Source organism: Protopterus annectens, chromosome 3.part1 (assembly GCF_019279795.1).
Source record: "Protopterus annectens isolate FY-2018-M chromosome 3.part1, PAN1.0, whole genome shotgun sequence".
Classification (NCBI taxonomy): Eukaryota; Metazoa; Chordata; order Ceratodontiformes; family Protopteridae; genus Protopterus; species Protopterus annectens.
In genome coordinates, this window is record NC_056732.1 from 1,452,937,302 (window position 1) to 1,452,964,329 (window position 27,028).

At 36.7% G+C, this 27,028-nt stretch overlaps 1 protein-coding gene across 1 annotated transcript in view; it reads left to right on the forward strand.

Moving 5' to 3' along the window:
* ADAM22 (ADAM metallopeptidase domain 22) overlaps positions 1 to 27,028 on the forward strand; it is a 2,281,988-nt gene that overhangs the window by 316,931 nt on the left and 1,938,029 nt on the right. The window contains exon 3 of the mRNA XM_044066314.1: positions 12,864 to 12,940. Coding sequence (XP_043922249.1) covers positions 12,864 to 12,940 — 77 coding nt within the window. The remainder of the gene's footprint in view (positions 1 to 12,863; positions 12,941 to 27,028) is intronic.

Below are 27,028 nucleotides of genomic sequence, written 5' to 3' on the forward strand. Positions count from 1 at the left end.
CAAGAAAGCTGCAAAGTAATTCTGTCATCTTGTGCAGTCAGTCTTCTTGTGGTAAGTTTAAGATGTTACATAGGTTCTGAGTTCTGATACTTGTGTTTTGTTAATAGATGAAGTTGCAAATTACATCTTTGTTGGATGATGTGACATAGAGAAGGTGGTGGTAGAACAAGCAGACTTGTTTGTTAACCAAGCATATAGACCAGTCCGTGGTCCCTTTCAGCCAAGACCAGGTGTCATAAATGATCTAGTACAGATTTGCTGGTTTTCCATATGCAGCAATTTAAAACTGCCAAATTCAGGTTAATACTTCTGCATAAATATTGACTGTGAATGATCTTCTGTTAACAAAAATACAATCGGTGGAGCTAAAGTCAGGATAAGAGAAGCAGAGAGAGGCAATAGAATGAAATAAGGTTCTGCTACGAAGACATCTGAAGAAATGCAAAAGACTTAATTTGTGCAGATTAGAAAAAAGAACCAAAAAAGAGGACATGATTAAAACATGCAAGTATCTTAATAGATTTGGAATGTTTTAGGAGGGCAACATTCTTTTGAGAAATAGATAGTAAAGCAAAATCCCCAGCAGGCTGCAAAGGGATAACTAGTCTGCGCACATTTCTCCTCTGTATGCCAACTGCAATGATCCAGTGTGGTAAGTGATGGCATAGCAGTAGCCTGATTTTCCTTTGTTAGTTCCATTAATACCAAGACTCCAAATGAAACTATAGTTTGTGCTAAATGCATTTATCTATCTGTGTACTGTATATGTGAATTTTCCCAGCCCATCTTATAAGACACTGTTCCTCGCATTTTAAAAAGTAATCTACAGTGTTGCTGTGCGGAGTCACTGTAATTTTAACTAATGTTATAACTGGGCATCTAATTTCAACCTGATATTCAATGCTCAAGCATAGCAGCTGATAACTAACAACTTTGATATAAAGATTGGATTGCTAACAGTATTCGGTCCTGTGAATTTAGTAATCCGAGTCAAACTCAGCTGAGCATGCAGATACCATTACTTTCCAATTATGCATTCTCAGTTTGTATATCGACAGGGTATATATGTACAATGGAAACTGTCACTTTTCAGATAAAAAAATCAATAGCTTTCCCATGCTTATTTTGTAGTTAGATTGTTTTTACTGAAGTCTTGAAATGGGTAAAGAGTTGACTTAATATGTTCCTTTCATCTCCCTACAAAAATGTGATGAATGCATACAATATAAAAGTAAAACATGCTTCCGAAAAAGAAGTGTCTTTTAAGCTTTATCCCTCAGTTTCTAGTGTTCATTTAGATTTAAACCTGTTTTAATTACATCCAAGACTTACATTACTTTTACATTTTGTGATCAGGATTTTGGCTCCCATTCATTGCTCGTACTGCCACCCTCTCAGTAAATATGAAATTAGGCACTATTCATCTAATTCCATGAGAATGTCAATGTTGTAGCCATTTAATCAAGTTAGTATCTTGGTAATTTAGGTTAGAAGTGGAGGTTATTGATGGGAAGAAAAAGGTTCCTTACCATTAGCATTGTACTATCTCTCAATCTCATGCCTGACCTCATGTTTTGGTAGATTATATCATATGAATTTAAATAATGTGGAATTATTCTAAACAGTTTATTCCATGTCAATAGTATTGCTATAATTTTGGAAGGTATGCATTTATCTAGGGTTCATGTAGGCTATATGTCTTTATTAGACTTGGGGCATTGAGAGAAGTGATCTTTATACCTGTGTTGATTGTGAAAGGGGTGACAGCAGGGTCTGGATTGGGGTGTATGTTTCTGATACTGATTTGCAGTGAGATTAATGTTAATACATTGGCCTTGAAATTCATGGGGTGCAGATGTGGTGGAAGGAAATGTATTTTGATTTTGCATGAGAAAAGTGAATGGACTATGTGTTTTATTCAGGAAGGGGATGTTTATTAAAACTCCTAGAGATTTAGTGGCTAAACAGAATAAGTATATTTCTGTAGTTTGGAGTGGATGAGTTCAATAAATGCTTTGGGTTATTTAAAGTGATAGGAGAGTATAACACAGTAAAAAATGCAGATGATATTTTGTAGTGACATGCATTTTAATGTGCAGATATTTGTAGTTTATGTTATGGGGGTTGGGAAGCCATGAGTTACAAACCGATAGCGGAAAGAAGATGATGCAGAATGTGGTTAGATATTTCACATTTTTTGGATATAACTCATCTGATTGAAGTTGTTGGAAAACTTAATTGTGCAGAAGGTGGGAATATGGCACATGTAAGTATGGGACCAGCAAGATAATCTATTCTGTTTTGAGAAAAAAAAAACCAACAACTCAGGACCCTTGTTATTATGCATGGCTTTAATATATTACTATTACTAATTCCATTGTGGCATATAGTCAATGTATAATAGGTTGATAGTTTCATAGGTTGTTACTAGCCATGCAGCCCAGGACACCGTTTAGGAGCCTAGTGTAAATTCTCATTTGCCCTAAAGCACTGTTTGGTTAAGGGACTTGCTCAAGGTCACTCAGTAGGCAAACGGAGGCTGAGGGAATCAAACCCTGTGCCACAGGAAGTAATTTGTTAGCAGCTCATACCCTTAATTCTCTTAGCCAGCTGCTAGGTTTTTGTATCTGTTTGCATTCAAGTGCTCCATTAGCATAACTTTTCTTCTTTTACTTTTATTTATTTATTTATTCTTTCTTTTGGTAACTGGGTGGGTGAGAGACAGATAACACGGTGGAATTAATATTTATAGCAGTAATAAATGCAGGAAAATGTACATATTAGGCAGTTTGAGTTACAGTACAAATGAACAAAATGTATTTATATTGTTGCAAAATCATTGGAAGAAATCAACTCTGCATAACATCTTGAACAGCAAGTGTCCCTGAAGCAAATGCACTCGGCTTCCTTATGTAAGTAGTCCTTAAGGGGGTTTTTGAATTCCAATAACGTTTGAAGATTTGTTTACCTCAGCAGATAAGGTGGTTCCAGGTGGCAGGACCTATTCTTGAGAGAGCTTTCTCCTCTGTTACAGTTTTAAAGGGAGGTCTGATTAAGGTGATGCTGTCCTCTTAGGTTCCTAAACGGGAAGCATGAGCCTTAATGGTGGGCAGTAGCCTAGCTTTAGGATTTTGGAAATGAGGGAAGCCAGAAGGAGTGTGACCTGACTGGGGATGCAATGATGGGATTATTGATCATCTAGGAGTGTAAACTTGAAAATGTTATTTTTATTAGTTTGAAGTTTCTGTGTAAGGAATGGAGGCCCAGGATTGGAAGGCCATGTACAAGTTTGTGAATCAGTAAATTTCTAGCAATGACAGCTGTTGATGAGGGGCTTAGAAGATTTTTGATCTTTTAGCAATGTTTGATTAGGGTTAGCACTTCTTTAGTCATTAGGTCTATGTATTAGTTTAAGGATGACACCAAATATATTCCTAACAACTACGGTTTCCACCTTTTTTTTTCTTAAAACAGTATTCAGTGTTATCAGTGAAACAAAGTTGATACATTTACATAATCAGAACAAAAACATAACATCAGTACATTATCTGAAATTTCACTGCATAGACTGTCACCTATTTTCATGTATATTGTACGATAATTTTAAATCATCACCTATACTTTGTGATGTTTGCTTGTCATGTGACCCACAATTCATTCATTTCCTATAACTAAAACTAACATCCTTTTCAGCCTTTAGCATACCCTTTCCTTCAAGACTTGATATTTGATTGACCAGTGTCTTGCTGATAAGTAAAGGAAGGATATTTCTGTACTGTCCAGTGCAGCACGCCATTAACTTAAAGCCAGTCTGTAATTTCCTAGCCTGGTAGTACATCAGGTCAAAATTAAATTGATCATGTTGTGATTCAGATGTTTGCAACTGATCTGACAGTTTTGTGTAAAATATTAACAATTGCTGGCAGAGGGTTAAGGCTGTAAGCTGTAGTTCCTGGGGTACAGGGTTTGATTCGCTTAGCCTTCTGTATGACCTTGAGTAGGTCACTTAAACAGACATTTCTTCTAGGTCATTCCTGAAAAGGGATTGTGTATCCAGTGGGTCTACCTGTTTAACAAATGGGTGCTTGTTTTTTATAATAATTATTTTCAGAGACAGAGTTTCTGGGAACTCCGGCTTTAATATGAGTGAGAGGTTTATATCTTTTTCAGCATGGTAGGGACCTCAGAGTTGATTATGTTAGTTAATAGAGAGCGTGTGAAATTTGGGAGGGAGGTTCAACCCCTCAATAACAAGATGTATTTTAGTTGTTTTTTTGTTCATTTAAAGTTTAAATCGATGTTTCAGATAGTTTTATGTAGGCTATTTTACTGTTTGTTACGTTGCTGTTTCACTGATTTATTGCCAGCAGTTCCATTTCACCATCATGATGTATAAAAAAGGCTATGGAATGTTCCTATTACTTTACTATTTTGGTTAGGCTTGTTTGCCTTATATGCAGAATGTCATGCAGTTGGAGTAGTAAATTATTTTTTGGTTCATCTTTTTCAGAGCTGGAAATACAAGAAATTCAGTAGGTTGGTAACTGTTAAAAAGGTTCAGGCATGTTGTAGTGTCTTGCATTTTGTTTTTAAGTTTTAAATAAGCAGCTAGTTCAAGTGTTTATAGTCTTTATATCCATTGTAGATCATTTAATCTTCTGATGCCATGAATTAGTCAAGGCATAATCTATGTAGTTAATTTTTATTTGTGGGCATTTCATTAAGGTATACATTCATTTTATTTCACAGTAACTGGTCTGCAAAAAAAACTCTTTGCAGCACTTAAATTGGAATCACTGGGGAGGTAAGATGGTGGCCGTCCTGCAAACACTGTGTCAGCATGGCTCCAGCGAAAATGGCAGGGACATGACAAATCAGTGTAAACATGGTCAACTAAGCTCAAAAATTACTTTAAAGGTTAGCTAAATCATTCACTAACCAGAAGGCTTCCAAAATGCTGAAAAAAAAAGAAAACAAATAGATAACCATGTAGAGACTTACCTCCGAGGTGCAGATGACTTCTCAAATGAAACTCCATTGCAACAGTTCGCAAAATCGAGGAGCCATACATTGCCAAGGGGACTATCAGGATGGCAAATGCAACCATATCATGGGCTTACAAATATCTAAATTCTCGGCTATATCCACTCTTGAAAAGGAAATTATTTCCAAATGACCGAGAACTACAAAACAACTGGAAGGTCAAAAGGGTCTACGTAAACCAAAAGTGGAACATTTCACAGACCTGGATGACTTCAAAATGGTGTTACAACCATTACAAGCAGTGATTCAACAACTACAAGACCAACTTCAAACTTTTGGCAACCCAGTGAACTGTATAGTGGACAGATTAGAAAAAACAGAAGCTAAAACATTAGAAAATGAGATAAAAATCAACCAAATATTAGAAACATCACGATCTAATACTAAAACCATTCAGGAACTGCAAAAAATATTCTAGACCTAGATGCAAGAAGCAAAGGGAACATTTGATGGGAGGAATGCCTGAAAAATGCAAACAGTCAAAACTAACTGAAGTTTTACACCAAATTATTGTCTGCCTCCTAGATAACCAGGCTGAATCCAGCTGAGAGTCTCAAATTACCAAGATGCCTTTAAAATTTATCAGCTGCCAAACTGAATAAAGCTCTAATATGGAACAGGAACAAAACTGCTTTTAACCAGTTTACTAATCTAAATGAAACCGGATCGACAGTGAGTCTGCATTTTTTGCGTTTTTGATTGCGAGGGGGATCAAGTTTCAGATGTGATACTCCTCTACTTTGGTATTCCAAGAGAAGGGAAATAACTACTCTGTGGAGTCAGTTAAAGATGCAAAATAAGCCTTCATAAATGCTTTCAACAAGATACCTGAATGAAGTTTGACTGCTGAACCATTATAAGAAGACCACAAACCAAATACTAATGGACATACTGGTAGTGGTGGAAATCAAACTGTGTTACTCAAAGAATTGTAAGTTTGGTTCAAAATAATTTATGTAATGTGTTTTGTATTTTGATTTAATCTGCACTGGTTTTATACTCTTGATGAAGGTGTGGTCACTAAGGTTCTGTCTATATATGACTGTTTTTACATTGCACTTTCTTCCATTTCTCGTGGGGGGGTGCTCTGTTGTATTGGAGCTATTCTTTCTATGTGAAAGCTAGCACTAAGTTGGTCTTGAATGAAGTCTGCTTGTTAATAGCACTATTTGATGTCCACATACTGAATATCAGTGGAACAAAACTATTGTAAGTTTGGGATAAAATAATATATGTAATGTATTTTGTATCTCGACATTATCCGTGCTGGTTTTATACATTAATTGACTGTGTTGGTCACCGGGACTCTGTTTATATATGACAGTGTTTCTACAGTGCACACACTTCTATTATTTATAGGGGATCCCTGTCAAAGTGCTCTCATGTACCTCTCAACTTAATGCTAAGTGAACATTATCATTAAGTTGGTCTTAAAGGTAGTCTATTATCAGCATTATCTGATGATAACATACTGAATATCAGTGGATATATTGTAAATGCTGATTTCCAAGAATTGCCAACTAAATTGTACCTTTGAGACAAATTACGGGTATAATTGCATATGTGCTTTGTACTGGAGTTTTGTCTGTGCTGACATAATCATTATTAATGATCAGAAGGTCTTTTGGTTCCTATATATACTCGTCAGAGTTTATGCAAGACATTTCCTACCATCTTATCATATTGCAGTACCTGCACAGTATTTTCATGTTTTGGAGCTAATGTCTGTGAGAATGAAAGCATTAAAACTGGTCATTGCTTTCAAATTGCATATGTCTTTATCATTTATAACATACTGCTACTGATTTTATCATTCAGATAAAGAAAAGGAAATCAACATGTTAAATGTTTTCTTCTTCTTCTTTCAGCTTTTCCCGGTTTGGGGTCGCCACAGCGGATCCACCTCTCCGCTCATGATTGGCAGTGGAGTTTTACGGTGTTGCGTTGCCAGCCCAGCGCCCAACCTTCCACAGAAGGCACACACACGTACGCACTCATGCCTAGGGCCAATTTTATTTTATTTATTTTATTTTATTTTACATTTGTTGACCGGGCTAGTCTAGCTGGACATGTATCCGTTTTCAGTAGAGGCCCGGGGAGAAAAGCTCCAGTACAGGCAATAAACAATAATTTGGCACAATAAAGCATTAATATGAGTAAACAATACAAGGTAAAAAAGAAAATTCAATTTCAACACAAAAGAGATACTAAGAATAGGAGATAAACTTATAATATATACTACTGTATTAGACTTATTAAAAAGAAACTATAACACTACTACTAATATATACTACTGTATTAGCCTTATTAAAACAGAAACAATAACACAAGATGAAGTTAAAAAAGGTTGCTGGCACAAGTCTACATTCTCAGATACAAATCTCAAACTATTGAAAGTGTTTGTGTGGAGCTCAGAAAGTGGAAAGGGGAGGAAAAATTAGGTAAATGAGGACATGGTTTCAGTCGGGATTAGCACAAGGACACAACCACTGTGCTTTAAGATGTTCTCTGATGTGTTTTTTGAAAAGAGAGGTAAAGTTTTGATTAGTAATTTCTTGAGGGAGTTGATTCCAGATTTTACCTATGGAATTTGAAAATAATGAATCCCCAGCTTTATTATATGATTTAGTTAGAGATACTAGGAGTTTGTTAGCAGAACGGAGTGTGGCTAGGTTTTTATATGGTATGATCAGTTTTGTAAGGCTAGGGGTGGCATCAGGGTAGTAGAGGGTCTTTTGAATGATGAGTAGTTGTTGATAGAGTAAGTGGTTAGTTAGCTCTAACCAATCTAGCTGTTTGAGGTTAAGACAATGGTGTGTTCTTAGGGGAGTAGCAGTAATGAATCTGGCTATGCTATTGTAGCAGATAGAGAGTTTGATAATGTTATTTTTGGATAAGTTAGTATAGATAGGTGAGGCATAGAAGAGGGTGGAGATCAGGTGTGTCTGAGCAATGTTTTTTCTAGCTACTGGGGTCAGAAAGGGTTTAATTCTGTAGAGAGTCCCAATTTTTTTGTTTACAGCTTTAATAGTGGTGTTGATGTGTTCATCATAATTGAGACTGTTATCAATAGTTACACCTAGTAATCGAGTGGTCTTATCAGGGTTAATACTGGTTGCATTATTTGAGGAGATAGTAAAGAGAGGTGTGGGAGATTTATGAGTGGGAGTAAAGAGAAGAAGCTTAGTTTTTTTGGGGTTAAGGAGGAGGCAGTGTTGCATAAACCAGTTTTCGACAGTTAAGAAGACTGTTTGGGTGAGGGACTGGAGGGAGGGAATATTTTTAGCAGTGCAGATTAATGTTGAGTCATCAGCATATTGAATGCAGGTGGCTTGAGGTATATTGAGATGTAGGTCATTGATAAATAATGAAAAAGAAGGGGCCAAGGATTGATCCTTGTGGAACACCAATATTTACTGGGAGTAAGGAAGATAGATTGTTCTCCCATAGGACTGCTTGTTGCCTGTTTTGGAGATAGCTCTTAAACCACTGTAGTGAGTGTGGGCTGAGAGAATAAAGGTTTATTTTGTCAAGAAGTAAATTGTGGTTAACCATATCAAAGGCTTTTGAAAGGTCTATGAATAGTGCTGAGGAGAAATGATTTTTGTTTCTATTAATATTTATGGTGTCAGAGAAGGAAAGGAGGGCAGTTGTAGTGCTGTGGAATGGTCTGAATCCATGTTGACAGTCGGCTAGAAGTTTGTTTTGAAGAAGGTAGTTAAGAATTTGTTTATGAACACATCTTTCCATAATCTTGGCTAATGGGGAAAGTAAGGCAATAGGTCAAAAATTTGAGAGTTCAGTTGATGAGCCTCCTTTGTGTAGGGGAATTATATGAGATATTTTCCATAAGGTTGGGATTGTTCCCTCAGTGATAGTCCTATTTATCAGTATGGATACTGGATATTTGATAGCTTTTGCAGCTATTTGTAGGTATTCGGATGGTAGTTTGTCAGCAGATGGGGTGCAAGGTTTTAGTTTTTTAAGAAGCTTATAAATAAGGGATGTAGCAACGGGTTGAATCTGAAAGGTCTTAGATGAGGGTAAAGAGGTATTTGGTAATGAAGCAGTAGATGTGGGTAATGAGTTAGCTAGCGATTGAATGGCTTCTGTAAAATACTTATTAAAGGCTTCAGGGATCTGTGTAGCATTGTTGAGATGAAAGCCTGAAGGGGTAGGAGTAGGTGAATGTCCAGGTTTAAGAAGTTTATTAACACTTGACCAGAATTTTTGAGGGTTTTTTTGACTGCTTTGTTGAAGGTGAAGATAATATTCCTTTTTGTCTCTAACAGTATCTTTCTTGGTAGCATTCCTTAATTGTTTGAAGAGGAGGTGGTCAGATGCACATTTACTACCTCTCCATTTGGCCCAGATTTGATTTCTAAGGCTCATTTTTTCTTTTGTTTGTTTAGATAGCCATGGAGCAGGTTTGGATCTTATTCTAGTAGAGTGAAAAGGGGCATGATGATCAAGGATTTGAAGAAAGGTTGTATTAAAGTAGGTCACTGCCTTATTAAGTTCAAGATGAGTTAGTGGTGACCAGTCGCATGCCTGCAATTCAGTAAGGAAGTTATCTGGGTTGAAGAACTTTTTTGAGCGGGATGTTTTCAGTTTATGAGTGTGTGGAATATTCACTTTTTGTCTAATTTAGAGTGTCCAATCCACTTACAGCATGTGTTTGGGATGTGGGAGGAAACCGGAGCACCCAGAGGAAACCCACACGACCGCAGGGAGGACATGCAGACTCCGCACAGAAGGCATCCCAGCCGAGGATCGAACAGGAGAACCTCTTGCTGTGAGGTGACAATGCTAATCGTTGCACCACTGTGGCCTATTCTACTAAAATGATTTGTGTATTTGTTTATAGTCAACCTGTTGGAATTTAATTATGTGTTCGATAAGACCCCTGCTGCCTTTTCTATTTACTACACGTTAACACTTCATAAGGGGACTACGTGACTTGTTTTTGTAGAGTTTTTGGGAAGTCATGCTATTTTTGATCTACTTAAAAATGTTTTTATATATTGAATTTCAGGGTAAGTATATTGGAAAATGAAGAACACATATGGATGCAACAATATAATGTTATTTACATAAATGGTTCTTTATACACTGTCAGTTTATTCTCTTCCTGTCTGTCTTGGAGTGTGGTTAGGCACAGGTTGGTAGCAGGAAGAACAGAGTGCAATGTGTCATTTTTCTTATATCTAAACTTACGATAAACATGTTTTTTTATGGTCTGTTACAGTATATTATTATGGTAACCTAAAAAAGTTTTCAAAACCTTAAATGTAAATCTTTCTAAATTTCTTTGGGAACCCAAATCGATAATATCTATCAAAAATAATTTATCCCAAAAAGATTGGTGATTTGGGTCTCCCAGATTTTAAACTCTACTATGACATAATAAATGCTAGTAGAATTATAGCAGTCTTTGATTATTGTCCAACTAAAACAAAATGGAGCTGTATTTGGGTAAAAATATGGTATAATCTTGTAACTGGTTGCAAAATCAACTCTAAGGCCCTACTCTTCCTCACTAAAGAAAATATGGATAGAATAAAACTAAATAACTGCCTAAAAATATGGTAACTATCTTGCAGAATATTATTGAATCGCTAAATCTAACAAGTCCTTTTAACATTTTTGCAGCCACTCCACCTCAGTCCATATCTTAAACTAAACAATTCTATGTTAAACCTGAACAATTACCCCTTAATCAGAGAATTGAAAATATTAGATATTTATTATTATAAAAATCTTTCTACTAGTGCTCTCCGAATTGCATTAAACCTTCCTAAAAGCTATCTAGTTATACTAAGACAGATTAAAGAAATGACATGAACTCTATCCAAAACTAGATGATGATAATATAAATCTTTGTAAGACATTATGGAATATGTTTACACTTAAAAAGAAAATGCTAACAGATACATATAAATGAATTACAACTATTAAATATCAAGATAATATCCTATACTCAGATTATTGGTCTAAGGTGCAACCTGCAATTCAAGATAACCAGAAATCTCAATCAATTCAGCTTTCTTTAAAACTAATCCCTTTTAAAAAAAAATCATGTATACCCAATTCACGATAGTTAATAATGCCCATTTAACTCCTGTCAAACTCAATAAATATTATTCTACATCTTCTCCTGTCTGTACTGTCAAGACCAAAGAGCTGACATTTTTCATAACCTCTGGAGCCGTAAATGTTCATATAAGTTATGGTACTCACTAAGGGCCGGATTTGAAAAAATGGGATGTGAAAAGCCTCCTGTGTCTTGGGAATTCGCTATGGGTCTAGCTAAAGAAAAACTACATACCCTAATTGCCATTTTTTTCATTGCTGAAGCTACGTATCTCTCAAAACTGGCTGGATAGATCAAATGTATCAAGGAATGGCTGTAAACATATGTCGATTAAATATGTAACAGCTCATAAAGTAATAGTTAGCAACCAAAGCAAATGCTCTTATTACGCACAATTGTGGAAAACACTTTTTGCCCACATACTCCAATAGTTTCAACTAAACACATCTACATGTTAAGCTAAGGTAACAAAGAGAAGTTTTGTTACTAATGTCTTGTTTTTTCTTTCATTTTTATCTGTGTGACCATACTTTTATTATTGTATTAATTGAACGCATGTTATGGCACTTGTCACTAGATGTACATAGTTATTATGTTGTTATTTTCTTTTTTTCTGTTAATCCTTCAGTGTGTTCTAAACAAACCATTCTAAATGTTCGTATGCTCACCCCATGTTGAAGAAATGTTTTGATAGTTCTTCATGGAAATCCAAATAAAGATACTGGGGAAAAATAAATTGGGATCATTGATACATTTGGATCACGCATTCTGACTGCTGTTCTCCTGAACTCTAGAAACTCATTCTTGAAAGGCTGCACACTTACTATTTACTGACCCAGTTATGATAACCACATAATCATACAAGACATGCTATATTCTGTATATTTGTAAATCTTAATCCTATCACACTTGTCTCATCTGAGAATAACACTATATCATAAGACTTAAATGTTTTGTTTTACAGGCTCCGTGTATTCAGTTTGAACCATATTTCAGTGTAAAGGATCAAATATTGCAAATGTATATGTGCTTTTACACCCAAGTGAAGTATGTATTACTGTGTCTTGCACAGTATGTGACATTATAGGGTCATCAGTATTAGAATTTAAATAGTCACATACAGGCACATGGTGACTGACAGTTGAAGTTCTACTTCTGTTCGTACCTGTCTGTGCTGAAAATTGAGCTTTGTATTTGAAAAATGTCTGAATGATAAATAGGTTTTCCCTAAGACAGAAGTGTAAGGGAAAGGGGGCGATGCCTACTGTAGTTTTTGTTGCAATATATTGACAATAAAAATGTATACTGTTGATCCTATGCACTACCCATAAATGTCCATTGTGGAAAAGTAGTTCATTTATTTTAGTGACTAGGCTATCCTTAATTGAAAGCCACAGATGCAGAAATGGATTAGTTTCATCTCTGTTCTCCCGTGAGCAGTGCAAAGTCAGTGGTCATATTACCGTGCTCGATACTGTACAACAGTAGTTGGTACACGACGTTTCCAGAATACAAAATGAGTCACACTTTATTTTCTGCAATCACTCAAAATATGTACTAAAGCTACAGAAGCAATGCAGGGGTAAAATTTTATCTTGTCAACAGCATTATGGATTTATTTAGTAAACACAGGGATGGTGAATTTTTCTCTTAACTGATTTCTGTAGTGCACAAGATGTACTCTATGGCAGAATACTGATCAGTCATTTTCTGTTTTATATTACAGTCCAGACACATCGCTCAGGCCAGTTTCCAGATTGATGCATTTGGATCCTCATTTATTTTGGATGTAGAGCTCAACCAGTAAGTTTGTGAGCATGTACTTCTGGAACTTTTGTGCTATTAAACTGACTCTGCTCACTGTACTTAATTTCTATTTTAAATTCCTTCACTAGAGAAACTCTGCACATCTGTATTTTATTCAAGTACTGATGACTAAAGGATCAAGTTTCACTTCAGTTAATGTTCCGCATTTATATATGCTGCAGAGGAGTATGCATGATGTCAATACCTGCCTGTTCAGGTTATGTAGCAGTCTTCAGAAAAATTTCCTTACTGTCTTATTTGACATAAGCACTTTACTTTGGATAGAAAATTTGCATTTTTTATTGTTCGATGGTTGCTTAGTAACGAAAACGTACATGAGAGGGCACAAGTAGTGGTGTGATTATATGCAGGACAACTATGGCTATAACCGCCCAGTGCTGCTTTAACCTCTGAAGAAAAAGAAATGGTCATTACATAATTAATGCAATAAGGCACAGTAGAGGCTGCTGTATTGGAATGTGCTGATCACTGAGTGAAACAGAGCTGAAAGAGGACAGTTAAGTTTTGCACTGCGCCCAGAGGCTTTTAACATGCTGCAGTATATCTCCTTTTAGCACTGTACAAATGTACTAGTAAAACTGTTGCTTTATTTGCTTTAAAAATAAATAGATGTATACATGCATACATATTTACATTTTACAATACTAGTTTCCAGATGTGCAGTGTATCAAAATTACTATGCCTTTCTGTGGCATTGATGTTTAAATTTTGTTTTCATTATAAATGATGAGCAGTAGCTTCAACTTAATAGGCCTGAGTTAGAAAATAATCAACCATATTGAAAAAAATGCGATAATGTGCAGTAAAAATAATGTTTTCTTGATAAGTGGAGATGCAGATAGTGGCATTCATTTACAAGGAGAAGAAAAGATATGTTTTACCTCCACTGCTGGTGGTCATTTTGTCTTATCACACACACACACACACACATATATATATATATATATATATATATATATATATATATATATATATATGTATGGGTCTAGGACTATTCACTGAAAGCACATTTCACTGAAAGTCAAATGACTGTGCACAAATCACTGAAAGCTCAATTCACTGAAACACATTTCAATGAAAGTTGTATATGGCCTTTTTCCTACTGTTGTATGACCCTGGAGTTAGTATAAGGTGTGGGGGGCATAGTCCCCCACATATTTTGGATATATATTAAATTCAGAAAAGAGTAATTTATTGGAATTGCAAGTATCCATGTATATAGTTTAAAATATTTAAAATAGATAAGCGGTGCCCCCCCCTTACTATATATAGTAACACCAGGGTTGCATAACAGTGGGGAAAAAGCCATATATAACTTTCAGTGAAATGTGTTTTAGTGAATTGTGTTTCAGTGAATTGAGCCAGAGATTTCATTGTCATAGGAATGCTGTTGTCAGCGCTGTTCACAAGCTCGCAGATTCTCTATAGGCAGGCAGCCTGACCAACCATATAAAACACAATTATGCAACACAGAAACGTTAATGGGTAGATTTTGTACTGCTTACGTCAGGAGTAAATTCATGGGTACAAATGCAATCATCAAAGCAGAAAACGAACTAAGCTAGTGTGTTGCATTGTGTAACATGTGAGGGGAGCTTGCTCTATCAGTAGGGGATTATTTGGGTGAAGAATCTATCTCTGCAGGAGGTCCTTGTTATATTATAATGAAGGCTGAGGTCTTTGGAATGGATTTTGTTAGTAATAGTAATTTTTCTGAAATGGAGAAGTTCTAGTAAGACTGAATTTTCACAGCCCAGAAGATAAGACAGAGATCACCATGTATGAGCTAACATGGGATAGAGAAAAGCAAGAAGGATTTTAGTCTCTCTGGATAACTAAGATAAATTAGGCCTATAACTTTAAATTAGAAAATGTTGTGGTCTTTCTACATGGACAATATGTTTGGAGCAGTACTTTTTAAATGGTGCACTGTATTCTATCAATGGTTTGATAAGGGAAGAACTGAGGAAGATTATAACATTCTTCAACCTGGATGATACAGCCCGGTAATTCATTTGGCAAGATAGAAGGGTTTCCCAACTATAACTGATACATGACTATTCAAAGATTATTCATTGTTGACAAAGGTATATAAATCTTTAATGACTGTGTCAAGTACAAGTGGGGCTTTGTTTATGTGACAGTCCGAAGGACAGACGTTTCTCAAAGACAACAAAACTACATTTTGTTGTATTAACACACCGAGTTTGAATGCACTTTTTTGTTTGTTTATTGGTCTCACCAAAATGTATACCTTTTTCAGGTGAGATCCTTGATGTTGAAATATCATTGTTAAAGGTTTGTACAAGATGGTGTCAGAGTTCCTGAAACAAATGAGCCTTTGGGGGCCAGAAATTGTAACTGTGTTAGTTGTTTCACTGTGCCATGTCATGTACTATGTTGCTATTTTATGTGTGTGTGTGTGTGTGTGTGTGTGTGTGTGTGTGTGTGTGTGTGTGTGTGTGTGTGTGTGTATCTATAGATATGTGTGTGTTTATATATATATATATATATATATATATATATATATATATAAAATCTATATATACATAATAGTGAAAACGTACAGGACAATGATTAAAGACCTGCACAGTAAAAAACAAATTAATAATACAACAAAAACAAATGTGGTCACCATGCTGTAAATACCAAACATAAACTTTAATATCCAGATAAAAACGATAAACTGACTGACCCATCTCCTCTTGGCTTACCAGCAGCTCTCCTTTCTCCCACACCTGTGTAACTCAACTCTCTTTCTAATTTTTTATATTTGAGCTCAGCATTCCTACATCCCTATCTCTCTACCTTATACTTACATTCTGTTGAGTCTTTCTTACCTGACCACTTCTCTCCCATTATGGCTATTTTTATTCATACTTTTGTCTAAGAATGTAAACATATTAATCTACCCAACTGTGAAAAAAAATTTCACTGTACCTAATGTACTTTGCCTTGACTATATTGTAAATTTTATATGTTCTACTCTTTTGCTGATTTGTCCAGTCAAATTGCTACTCATGTTAAACCCACTTTTTGTGCATTTGACTATTGGGGACATTGTATAATAACCTATGTACTGTGTATACTTAATTCTTGTCGTAACTGTGGAGCTTTTCTCCCTGGGTCTCCACTGAAAAAGGGCTCTGACCCAGTTGGACTAACCCGGTCAACAAATGTCAAATAATAAAACCAAATACATAAATGATGAGCACTTTCAGGTTATTCTCAACCCTTCCTTAGATCTACCATCATATTCAGAATCCTCATTATTTAAAGACAAAACTGATGAATCAAATTTAGCTTCAAAACACACACCTCCAACTAATGTCCATTCAGATTGTTAGCAGAGTTTATGCCCCTTAAGGACAGCCTTTAATGGTACATTCACATTTAATCCAGGAAATCTATTAGCTTGAAACTCAGCTATCCACTTCATTTCTATTTGTTTAGTTTGCTCTATAATAATACCACATACTTTCTCTTATATTTTTTATTCCTTTCTGTACTAACCAGTCTTCTTCTCTCTCATCTCTAATACTGTTTGTTGACTTACTGATAACCCTTTTCTAAACAAACTACTATATCTTTATATCTCTTGAATTCATATGTTTTCACTACTTATCCCACCTTTGTATCTCTCTGTCTGTCTATCTGTCCTCACCTTTTCTAATTTAAACAAATTAAGCTAAGTTCCCTCACCAGACAGTCATACTATTTATTTATTTGGTGATTCTGTATTATATTGATTTATACTTTAAACTTTTACAACTTGGCTATATTGTACTTGCAAAAATGACAGTCCATATCCAGTGTATGTTTGCTGTATTATACTGTTGTGCTTTCATGCAATATGCTGGAACTTTTCTTCTTGGGCCTCTGCTGAAAATGGGTTATTGACCAGCTGGACGTTTGTTGTACAAGTATATATATTACATATTTGCATGTTCAACTACATGCCAGAAGAAAGCACTGCACTAAGATTAATAGTAGATTGGGAAGCAGAGAAAGCCATCCATTAACTGCCGTGGGGATGGATGGGCTTTAATTCTTGCTCTAAATGCGTGGTGTTCATTTATTGATTTTTCTGATGCCTCTATTTTCCTGTTCAGGGTTATTGTGCCTATCCCAAAATTCAGTGGGTGTAAGGTAGAGAAACTTAATCTTGGATAGGATACCAGTATAGTGCCATCTGGACACACAAACATGTGCACGTCCATACATACACACATGCGCACACACACAAGGCATGCATCACCACAGATGATTTTGGTGATGGTCAGATCAGACTAGATAGACTGTGAAAACCAGTGCTAGGGCATGCATTCTGTACACAGAAGGCACTACATCCAGTAACTTAAGAGCCATGAACGGTGAGGCAGTAGCATTAATCAGCTTCCCACTATGCTGCATAATTGCTTATTTTATTATCTGCAGCATACATCATCTGCTTCATTTTTCTTTTATTTCTTTGCTCTTGTCATATTAGTACACTTATTGATTTCACATCTGTCAATTTTTTGGCTTCTATTTCTGACATCTCCAGGGATTACGCAAAGAGTATTATCTTAAGTCATATCAGAGTCTGACATTGATTTTCTCTGTATTTTCTGTAGGCAGATGCAGTGTAGCACATGGTGAACACAGTTTTTTTCACAGCTGTTACTGCTACACAGCACATAATTTCTCAGTGGAAAGTGTCCACATCTGTATTAGCTCTGTTTTTGTGTTGCTCTTTATATGAGAGTCTAGTATAATATAAATGTGTAGACTAGTTATGTTCCTATTTATACATTTCAGCCTACACATTCTAATTTGGCTGTAAATAGCTATTTAATTTTCCTTATCTTTAAGCTTGCCTTTTGAGACTTCAATGACTTGATATATCTGGTAAGCTTTATTCCCGCTTATGTGTAGTTATTGTTTTCAGCATGGATAGAAGCATACATATTCTGTCTTCCTACCCATCTCTTGCACTGAGGGCCTTTTTTGTGTATCACAGTCACTATTAAAAGTTGTCAGAATGAGTATTTCTATAGAGATTTTCTTTTTTATGGCTGTCCTTCCTTCTGATTTAGGGGTATTCAAATATCCTGGCCAACGTTCTAGTTTCACTGATGTTTGCTTTTCTTCAGATTAATTTTAAATGTAAAGTTATTTAGTTTCAGCTTTTCTTGCTTATAATTCAGTTTTACTGTTTCTGTTTTCAGTAAACATATCTGTGAATATAGAAATAAGAAACCAGACATGCTTTTAGATTTCTTTACACTTCCTAAAATAAATGAATTTTACTCAAGACCTGTTTCACAGCTCTTATGTGCTTCCAATTTACTGAACTGCTTTGACTAGGAGGAAGATGATGATGTAACCTTATAGACATAGCTGTTAAACTGGCTGCACAGAGCACAAAAGCAAACATTTCAAATCTCATAATCTTTTTTTCTAAGCAAACTTCAAAGTTCTGTTAAAAAGCAGCAACAAATCCACCAGTGGCTGGCAATATTGTAATGAGGCTCTTATATTCATTTATACTACTTCCACGCATACATCCTGGTTTTACAGCATAACCTATCAACAGGATCCACCTGAAACTTTTAGCTAATAGAAACATTGCCAGTCAATCCTTTGACAAGATACCATTTGTAGTGGCAGCAAACATTCACTGTGGTTACAGAAAATGCATTTGATTAGCAATTGGTTAAGTGTAAGGTTAGCCATGATCAAAGCCGAGTACTGTTTCTAGATAACTGTATATGGCTTTTGAGCACTTTTACAACATGGCCATATTCTCTCTGGACTGATTAATGCCTAATTGGCTCCCCAGTATCACAGGTGGCTAGATAGTTGTGCCCTCGGATGCAGATTTTCCTATTTAGAAATTCTTATGTAAGAGGAGGGTCAGCTGTCTCATGTTTTTAATTAAAATTAGTTTTGCACTGGGCCATTCTTCTTTTTAGGTCTTATGAGCAGTTTTTTTTGTATAACTGGTTTCATTTATTTAGTTAATATTACATAAGATGTTAGTTGCCCCAGTGTAAATTCATGTATCTTCTGTGTATACAGATTGCATTTAATCAGACTCATAAATGGATTGAGGACCAAGTATATTAGTAAATACTCTAATGGTTAAGGGTATGATTATTTTCCTCTTGAGAAAAAATTTAAGTACTTTGATGTACAGCTAATCTTGTGGATCTGGAATTATACCTACCTAAAATGGTACTCGAGGTGTGTATTTCTTTAAAAATGTGTAGAATTAAATACTGTTAAAGTTTGTGAACATTTGATGGATGTTACCACTTCAAAATAATCCAGTTTACTTATAGAAAAGCCTACTTTTATTAGACAGTTACTGTTTTGACATTACACTATGAGTAGTGCATCACTATAAGGTCAGGGAGACAAACCACCATGCAGTTTTGAAACTTACTATGAATAGACCTTATGAAGAACTTCAGCGTATACTGCATTTACACAGTAGAATAATGCCATTTGTTTATTCTTCATATCTGTTTGGCAATCTCTGCTGATATTGTCCAAAATATTTACTGTAGTATTTTTACAGACGTTTACGCCACAATTAAGAATTACAAAGGCCCAGACTGAGACAGTTGGTGATGACGCAGTGCAGTGAATGCTGTCACAGAGCTGCAGTGATGTGTATTAACCACAAACAGTCATTCTTACCGTGGTACCTAATACGGCTCAAACTGGTTTGTTAAGTACTCTGTGAGTGAACCATTGGCCCAAGTTTCTGGACATTTTGCTATTCCATATAACTGTGTGATTTTTTTAACATGTAAAAAAATATTGACATTTGAAGCTCACTGTAGCTCCACATAACAAACATGTAGGTGTGCATTCATTGCAGTGTGTATGTGCATATAAACTAGGCGGAGTCACTTCACCAGATACCTGCATGTAGCGCTGAGACATTCCACAGCCCAGTACTACTACTACTGCAGACATTTTCTTTCTGAACTGTGGCAATTTGCCTCCCAAGTCATTCAGTGCAAGCAGCTTGCTTTACATAGTGAGCTATTGCTGCTAAGCAACATCCAGTTTCTGAACTGCAAGCAGTTATTTTCATTTTTGCTTAGCAAATGTTCACCCAACATAAATGTCCTACACCAAAAAACTCATTTTCGACATTTACACAACCAAATCCATATCCTTCTTTCACTGTTGACACCAAAACCCCACTAATCCACCTTCTACCTATAGCTCCCCTTTTCTATCTTATATTCAGTTATTACCCCTTTTTCACCCTTCTCACTGGGCCTAAACTTTAATTGCTCTTTGTCTTATAATCCCCAGTCCCCCTCCCCCATTCCCTTTCACTAGTCATTTTAAAGTCTTCTTTCTTCCTTTTAACTCATTATTGCATGTGTTGAACAGAAAACTTACGGTTACATCTTATTGGTGTTAAGCTACTGCCATTTTTATTTTTCTGTGTTATTTTGTTTGTTTTCCCTAAATGTATTGACACGATAATTCATTCAGCTGTGAGTTTTGACTTGTGCTGTTTACTATACTGATTCACTGCTTTCTCTTTCTTTTTTTGCACAACCTAGGCAGTTTCTGAAAAAAAGATAAATTAGGATCAATGCCCCCACCTTGCTAAAAAAATTTAGATAGTTCAATCAATGTGCTGTGAGACTCCAGAGGTATAGCAAGGCTTAATAAAAAATTCCACCCTAAGTGACTCACCTGTTTTGCCTTCAAACTATGTATTGTAGGATAAAATGATGCAGCAGAGACCACTAGCATGTTAAATAATAAAGTTTTATCATGCCAAACTCTAAAGGAGGATGCTCTTCTCGAGTAAAGAAACAGAGGATCAGAAAGAACTAAAAGTATATTTATGTGGTAGCACTGTTTCAAAGGGACACAGTATCTCACATTAAGTCTCTAGAAGATTTTCAGTAACTCTCCTCTTTTAGACTTATCAGACAGGAAAATGTCAAGGTTTCTTTTTTTTTGTCTTCAACAAGGTCATTCTTTTCAGCAGTACTTCACCTAAGTGCTGCTGTCTTAGACTTATTTATTCCTTCTTTCCAAGATGCCAACTTTTCTAACTACCAGGGCTATAACCCTTCCTTTTTATGCACCACTGACTGGGTGATTGGCATCATTAACAACATAGCCCTTCCTTTTAATGTACTACTGACTGGGTGATGGGCTTTATTAACAAAGTTATGTGGGAACCCTTTCTACCCAGTACACCAAGATCCATGCCTTTATTACAGACACAGGTTTATTTACATCATACCTTCTAAACTGAGAGCTCTATTTGCAATATTTACAACAGTTCTGTTTACAGCAACACTATTTACATTCTTTTATGACACTTCACATCATTTTCACATATCATGTGGCATGATGAATGGACACTCCTTGTTACAGTGAACCCCCAGCGTGAAACTCTGGGCTTCAGACCCACTAGATGGGCTGTAAGTCCTAGACAGGCCATGTACATTGTAATAGGTCAAGCCAGATTGATGTTTAACCATGAATTTAAATGGTAATGAGAGTGAGCTCCTATGACTCCCATCTTGTTGCCTGTTTAACCACATTAGGGGGAATGGTATGTCAACAGTGTAAACTCTTGGTTGAGGAGGCGACACAGTTTAGTGAAGAGAGAATCCCACGTAATTGCCAATTCCCTCTCAGTAGTGGAATATGTGGTTTGTGCTCCACTTAACTTATGACTCAGGAAACATGTAAAATGTTTTTCTTTCGCAAACACCTGAGTTAGCACTGCCACAGGCCTACCTCTGATACATCAGTATAGACTACAAAAACCTGTTGAAATCTGGAGATGCTAAGGCCGTCTTTGAACATACAGTAATGTTTCCTTCAATTGCTTAATGCTGTTGTCTGCATTTACTTTAAGGGACACTTTCCCTTTTGTCAGATATGTAAGAGGGTTCCCAGTTATTGCAGAATGGGATAGTTTTTTGATAGTATTCAGCTAACCTCAAGAATGCTCTTACTTGCTTCTTAGTGCCAGGTAAAGGCAAGTTTCTGACTGCTTGTAGTTTTTTTCTTTCTGTGGTCTAACAGTCCCTTTATAACATACCCATAACTATTTTACTTCTGCCCTCCTTACCTTTTTCTTGGAGGCATTAAGAGTTTGCCTGACTTGTTTCAGGGAGTCTAATATACAGCCTGTACTGTAGCTAGATGGGAGTTTCAACCATTTAGGTAAGTATCAGAACATGTGACATGGGCCCTTAAGTATCTGTCTGTTAATCTATGAAAGGTTGCAGGGACACCATGTAGCCCAAAATGAGGGACAGTATACTCAAATAAGCCCTCTGGTGTTGAAAACTGCACTTCCCCTGTATTCATTTCCTGAAGAGATTTATCAGTATCCTTTTTTTTTAGATTTAATGTTGTTTAGAATCTTACCTGCCCCTACCTCAAATTTTGATATGTTTTTGTTCATCTTCCTAAAATAATTACAGAAACTGATTGTTCCATCAGGATTCGGGAATAACACTATAATGCTGTTGAACTCCTTTTTTACTCCTCTTGTCACCCCCCCATGTTAAGAATTTTTGTAATTCTTATTGTATAACTTTCTTGTTGACTCTGGTATTCTGTTACATTTTAGTTAACCTTTTCTACTGGAATGGTCTAGACATGGTGTTGAATCAGGTTTGTCCTGCCAGGCAGTTTCGAAAACACTTTTTCCGTAACAGAAACTTCTTTATGTTTTGTTTCTCTGGCTTAGGCAGAGTGTCATCTACCTGCATTGCAGACAGAGAGATCAGTTTTCTTTTCATGCTAGAGCTGTCAGTTTTTGCTATTAAGCTTACTATAGAGGTCCGCATATGTTTTTATGGTTTCAGAATGTTGATATGATATATCTGTTCTGGCCTTCCTTTACCCGTCTGTGTAACTCTGTAGTTTATATAATTTAACTATTTTACTAATGTAAATGGATCCTACAATTCAGCCAAAATTTTTTTTTGTGGAGGGGACTAAAATTACTATATGTCCTCATCTTTTGATCTCCTAGTCCTTTAAGATAAATTGTATACCCCTTGTTGTATATCATGGGCTGTTTTACTACTTTCAGCCTATCTTGTAAGTTGGTACAGTGTTGTATATAACACTTTTTAGCTGTTTTATTTCTCATCTTCCTTAATCTCTCTGGCAGTATCTAACAGTCTATACAAATGCCCACCATATAACATCTTAGAATAAGTTTAGAACTCTGAGAAGGTACTGATGTCTCCTCTTTAACTGTCTGGTGAAGTATTTCTTACTAATATCCTCTTTAGGACTCACCTGCTGCCTAGAATTCTCTGCTTTTGAAGGTTTATGTTTTAGCTTGGCAAAAAAGTTAAGAATTCAGCTCAGGTATGCATTTTTCATGCTCCCTAACTTCATTCTTTTGGAATGCACCCTTTCTGTGACCAATTCCTTCTCTTTAGTTCTGGTATTTATTACTACTACTTGCTCTCCAACATTTTCAGGTTGCAGTGAAACTTCAAATTCCTGATTTGTAACACTTTCATAGGTTTATAGGATGATACTAGGCTATTAGTCCAGAGGCCCTTATAAGCCTATCCAAGAATTTTGCCCATGTTCCCTCAAAGTCCGCACCTATTTTCCCTGTCCAGCAGGGACTAGGTGGGATCCCAGGGATATATTTTCTGTTTCCCATCCAGTCATCTAGGTTCCTCTTAAAGAGAGCTAGAGAGGTACTCTGCTTGATATGGAGGGGGAATCTATTCCAGAGATGGGGGAGTCTTTGGGACATGAATCTATCTCACCAGTAAGTTCTATTAATGTCACAGACCAGGTTAAGGCCTTGTGTGTGGGTTGTGCAAGTGGAGTTTGTCTTATGGATATGCAGCAAATCCATCAAGGATGGGTCTGAAATGGCCTTGTATGCCAGACACAGTTCACCTCTGAGCAGTCTGTATGAGACTGAGTAGAGGGACAGGGATTTTAGCCTATCTGTATAGGATAGGTGTGTGAGACCCTGGATTTTCCTGGTCAGGAACCTCTGTGGTGTCTCCAGCTGTTGTACGTGCTTGGCAAGGTGCATGGCGAAAGGAGCATTGTACTCTATAATGGGTCTGATAAGGGAGGAGTACAGGGATGTTATGACCTCCTTATTCCTGGATGTAATACCCTTATTTATGAGGTGGGCCATGTAGAAAGCCTTCCGTACAACAGAGGCAATGTGGTGGTCAAAAGTTAGGTTGCTATCAACCTGGGTCCCCAAGTCCCTCACGACTGATTGCATGCTTAGTACATTGTTATTAATGTGATAATTAGTGGGGATGACATTTTCCCCAAACGGGATAATGATGCATTTCTTGACATTCAATTTGAGGCCATGCTTTTGGCACCAGTCATTAGTTTGGGTACGGCCCTCTTGGAGTATGTTCAAATCACTAGGGGAATTTAAGACAGCACCCAGCTTGCAGTCATCTGCAAACTTGGTCAGCCACAGGCCACAGTTTTTCAGTTCAGAAATGTATATCCTAAACAGTAGGGGCCCCAAGACCAATCCTTGGGGTACACCGCTCGTTATGGGTCTACTACTAGAGATGGCTTCCCCTACTTTGACTGAGTGGGTTCTATCAGTGAGCCAGTTAGCTACCTGTATGGTAACACATGGGTTGATGCCTAGCTGGGAGAGTTTATCTATTATGCCTGAGTGGGGAATAGTGTTAAAAGCTTTGGCTAGATCAAGGTAGGTGGTTTGCACCATCTTCCCCTTGTCCATGGCTTTGGTGACTGTTTCAAAGAAGTTGACCAAGTTTAACAAGCATGACCTTTCAGGTTTAAATAATTTACTATGCAACTCCTTTCTTTCTAATGGTTCTGTTCATGTGGACTGCTCTACTTTAGGCATATGCTGGTATATTTCTTTAAAAGGTGTAGGTTCTTCTCTTTTTATCCTTGTGTAAATGTACCTTTAGGGCATTCTAACATTATTCTTTGATCGTTGGATTCATAATCTCTTACATATGTGCAGTTGTTTCCTCTCTTTTTTTCGGGGTTAGACTGTGGTGAATTAGTAGCTTCTTCACTTGCTGGTTCCCTTCCCTATAATCCAACACTGGTCTGACAAAAAGACTACATTCTTCCTGTTGCCTCCATACATCTTTAATATGGGTGAATTTTCTCTATTAATATATCATATGTCTAACTGAGAAATACAAGCAAGCTTTTGATAAGGGAAGTACATGTAGGTGAGGCCATTATAACAAAAAATGAGTCATGTCAACATAATTAGCATAACAACAGGCAAGTGTTTGACTACACAGCAACTGTAGAATGTAATTTACATTTTTCTGTTAATTGTACCCTGAACCTTTTGACAAAATTGAGTCCTAAACTTGCAGTACAAAGAAGTGTTCTATTACTAGAACAAAATTTGTTAATATAGTTACGAAAAACAACATTGTTCATTACAGACTCATCTTTACTGCTCTGTCATTCTTTAGAATCAGTGTCTTAAGCTGACATTTATAGATCACAATAAACAATTTAGTATTAATGTTGTAAGCAATTTACAAGTCTTTAAATGTTCAAGTTACACATAGATATTGTTCAAAGCATTTTTGTCTTGTTTAGTTTTGAACTTTCATTTTATGCAGACTGTTCTGTCCATATTTGGCTTTTAAGATATGTATGGAAAAATATGAACATTATGATGGGATGCCCTTGTTTCCTTCCTGTCTGTCCCAAATTTTCTTCACTAGATTGTCTTCTGCTTTTCTGCACGTGGCTGAACCACTGTAATTCATTCTGTTTGACCTTCTGTGTAATTGAAGCTACTGGGGTTTCTGTGCTGGTGCCCTCATTTCTTTGTCTGTCTCACTGTACAATTCCTATCACTTGTCTCAGGCATTTCATCTCCATCACCTCTAGCTTCTCCAACTGCTCTTCCTCCACTGAATAAGCTTCTGTGCCATACAATAGTACTGGTTGAACTACTGTTTTGTGCAGCTTAGTCTTCAGCTTCTTTGGCATTCTTCTGTCACACACTACACCTGACACTGTGTCAGTTGACTGCAGCCACTCTGAACTTTGACCTCCTTTTTCAGACTTCCCTTCTCCTCAACCCAACCCTACCAGATACTTGAAGCTGTTAACATGTTCTTCTATTTTCCATTCTATCTCGCTTCTCAGCTTCTCCTGCTTTTCCCCATTTTCTGCAATTACAGCTGTTTTATCTGTACTCAGTTTCATCCCTTGTGCCTTAAGTTTTTCATTCCTCTCACCTATCCTTTGCTGAAGTTCTTGCTCAGAGTCTACCTGTAATGCCCCATTGTCTGCATATGGCAACTTTGTTGAGCTGTCCCTCTGACATTTTTGCTAATGTAGTCCATCATTAGTGTGAACAGCAGTGGACTCATGGCTGAAACCTGATGCACACTCACACTCACTGGGAGCCCCTGTGTGAGATCAAACACTGTTCATACTTGAGTCATTGGGTCCTTGTACATAGCCTACACTAATTCTGCCACTGTTTTGGGAACTTTGATCCACCTCAGCTTTCTTGGGACCTTTTCATATGCTTTCTCTGAGTCGAGGAATGCCCAATTGGACTCTTTCCTTATTTTAGCTTCTTCTCAGCTGTTTGTCTCACTGCAGATATCAAGTTGATTCTGCAGCATCCTGACCTAAATCCGAACTACTCCTCTCTCATATTACTTTCTACTACTGCATATTCATATATCAGTCACCCTTTCCAGAACTTTACTACCCACAGCTGTGGATGTCCCCTTTGTTCTTGTACATTGGCACTAGTATGCTTATTCTTCAGTCATCTGGGAGAGCCCTTTCTCTACAAACTGCTGTGAGAACTCCCAGGAGCCATTTCTCCCCTATCTCATCTAATAACTTGATCATATATGTTGTGATGTTATCTGAGCCTGCTGCTTTCTCTTACTTCATTTTCCTTAGTGATGTTCTAACTTCTTCTAGGGTGGGCTCCTCCTCTTCTTTCATCATAGGTTGTCTCTGGGACAGTACAGCTTCTGTAGGGTTTTCTTCATTCAGAAGCTGCTGGAAATACTCCTTCCATCT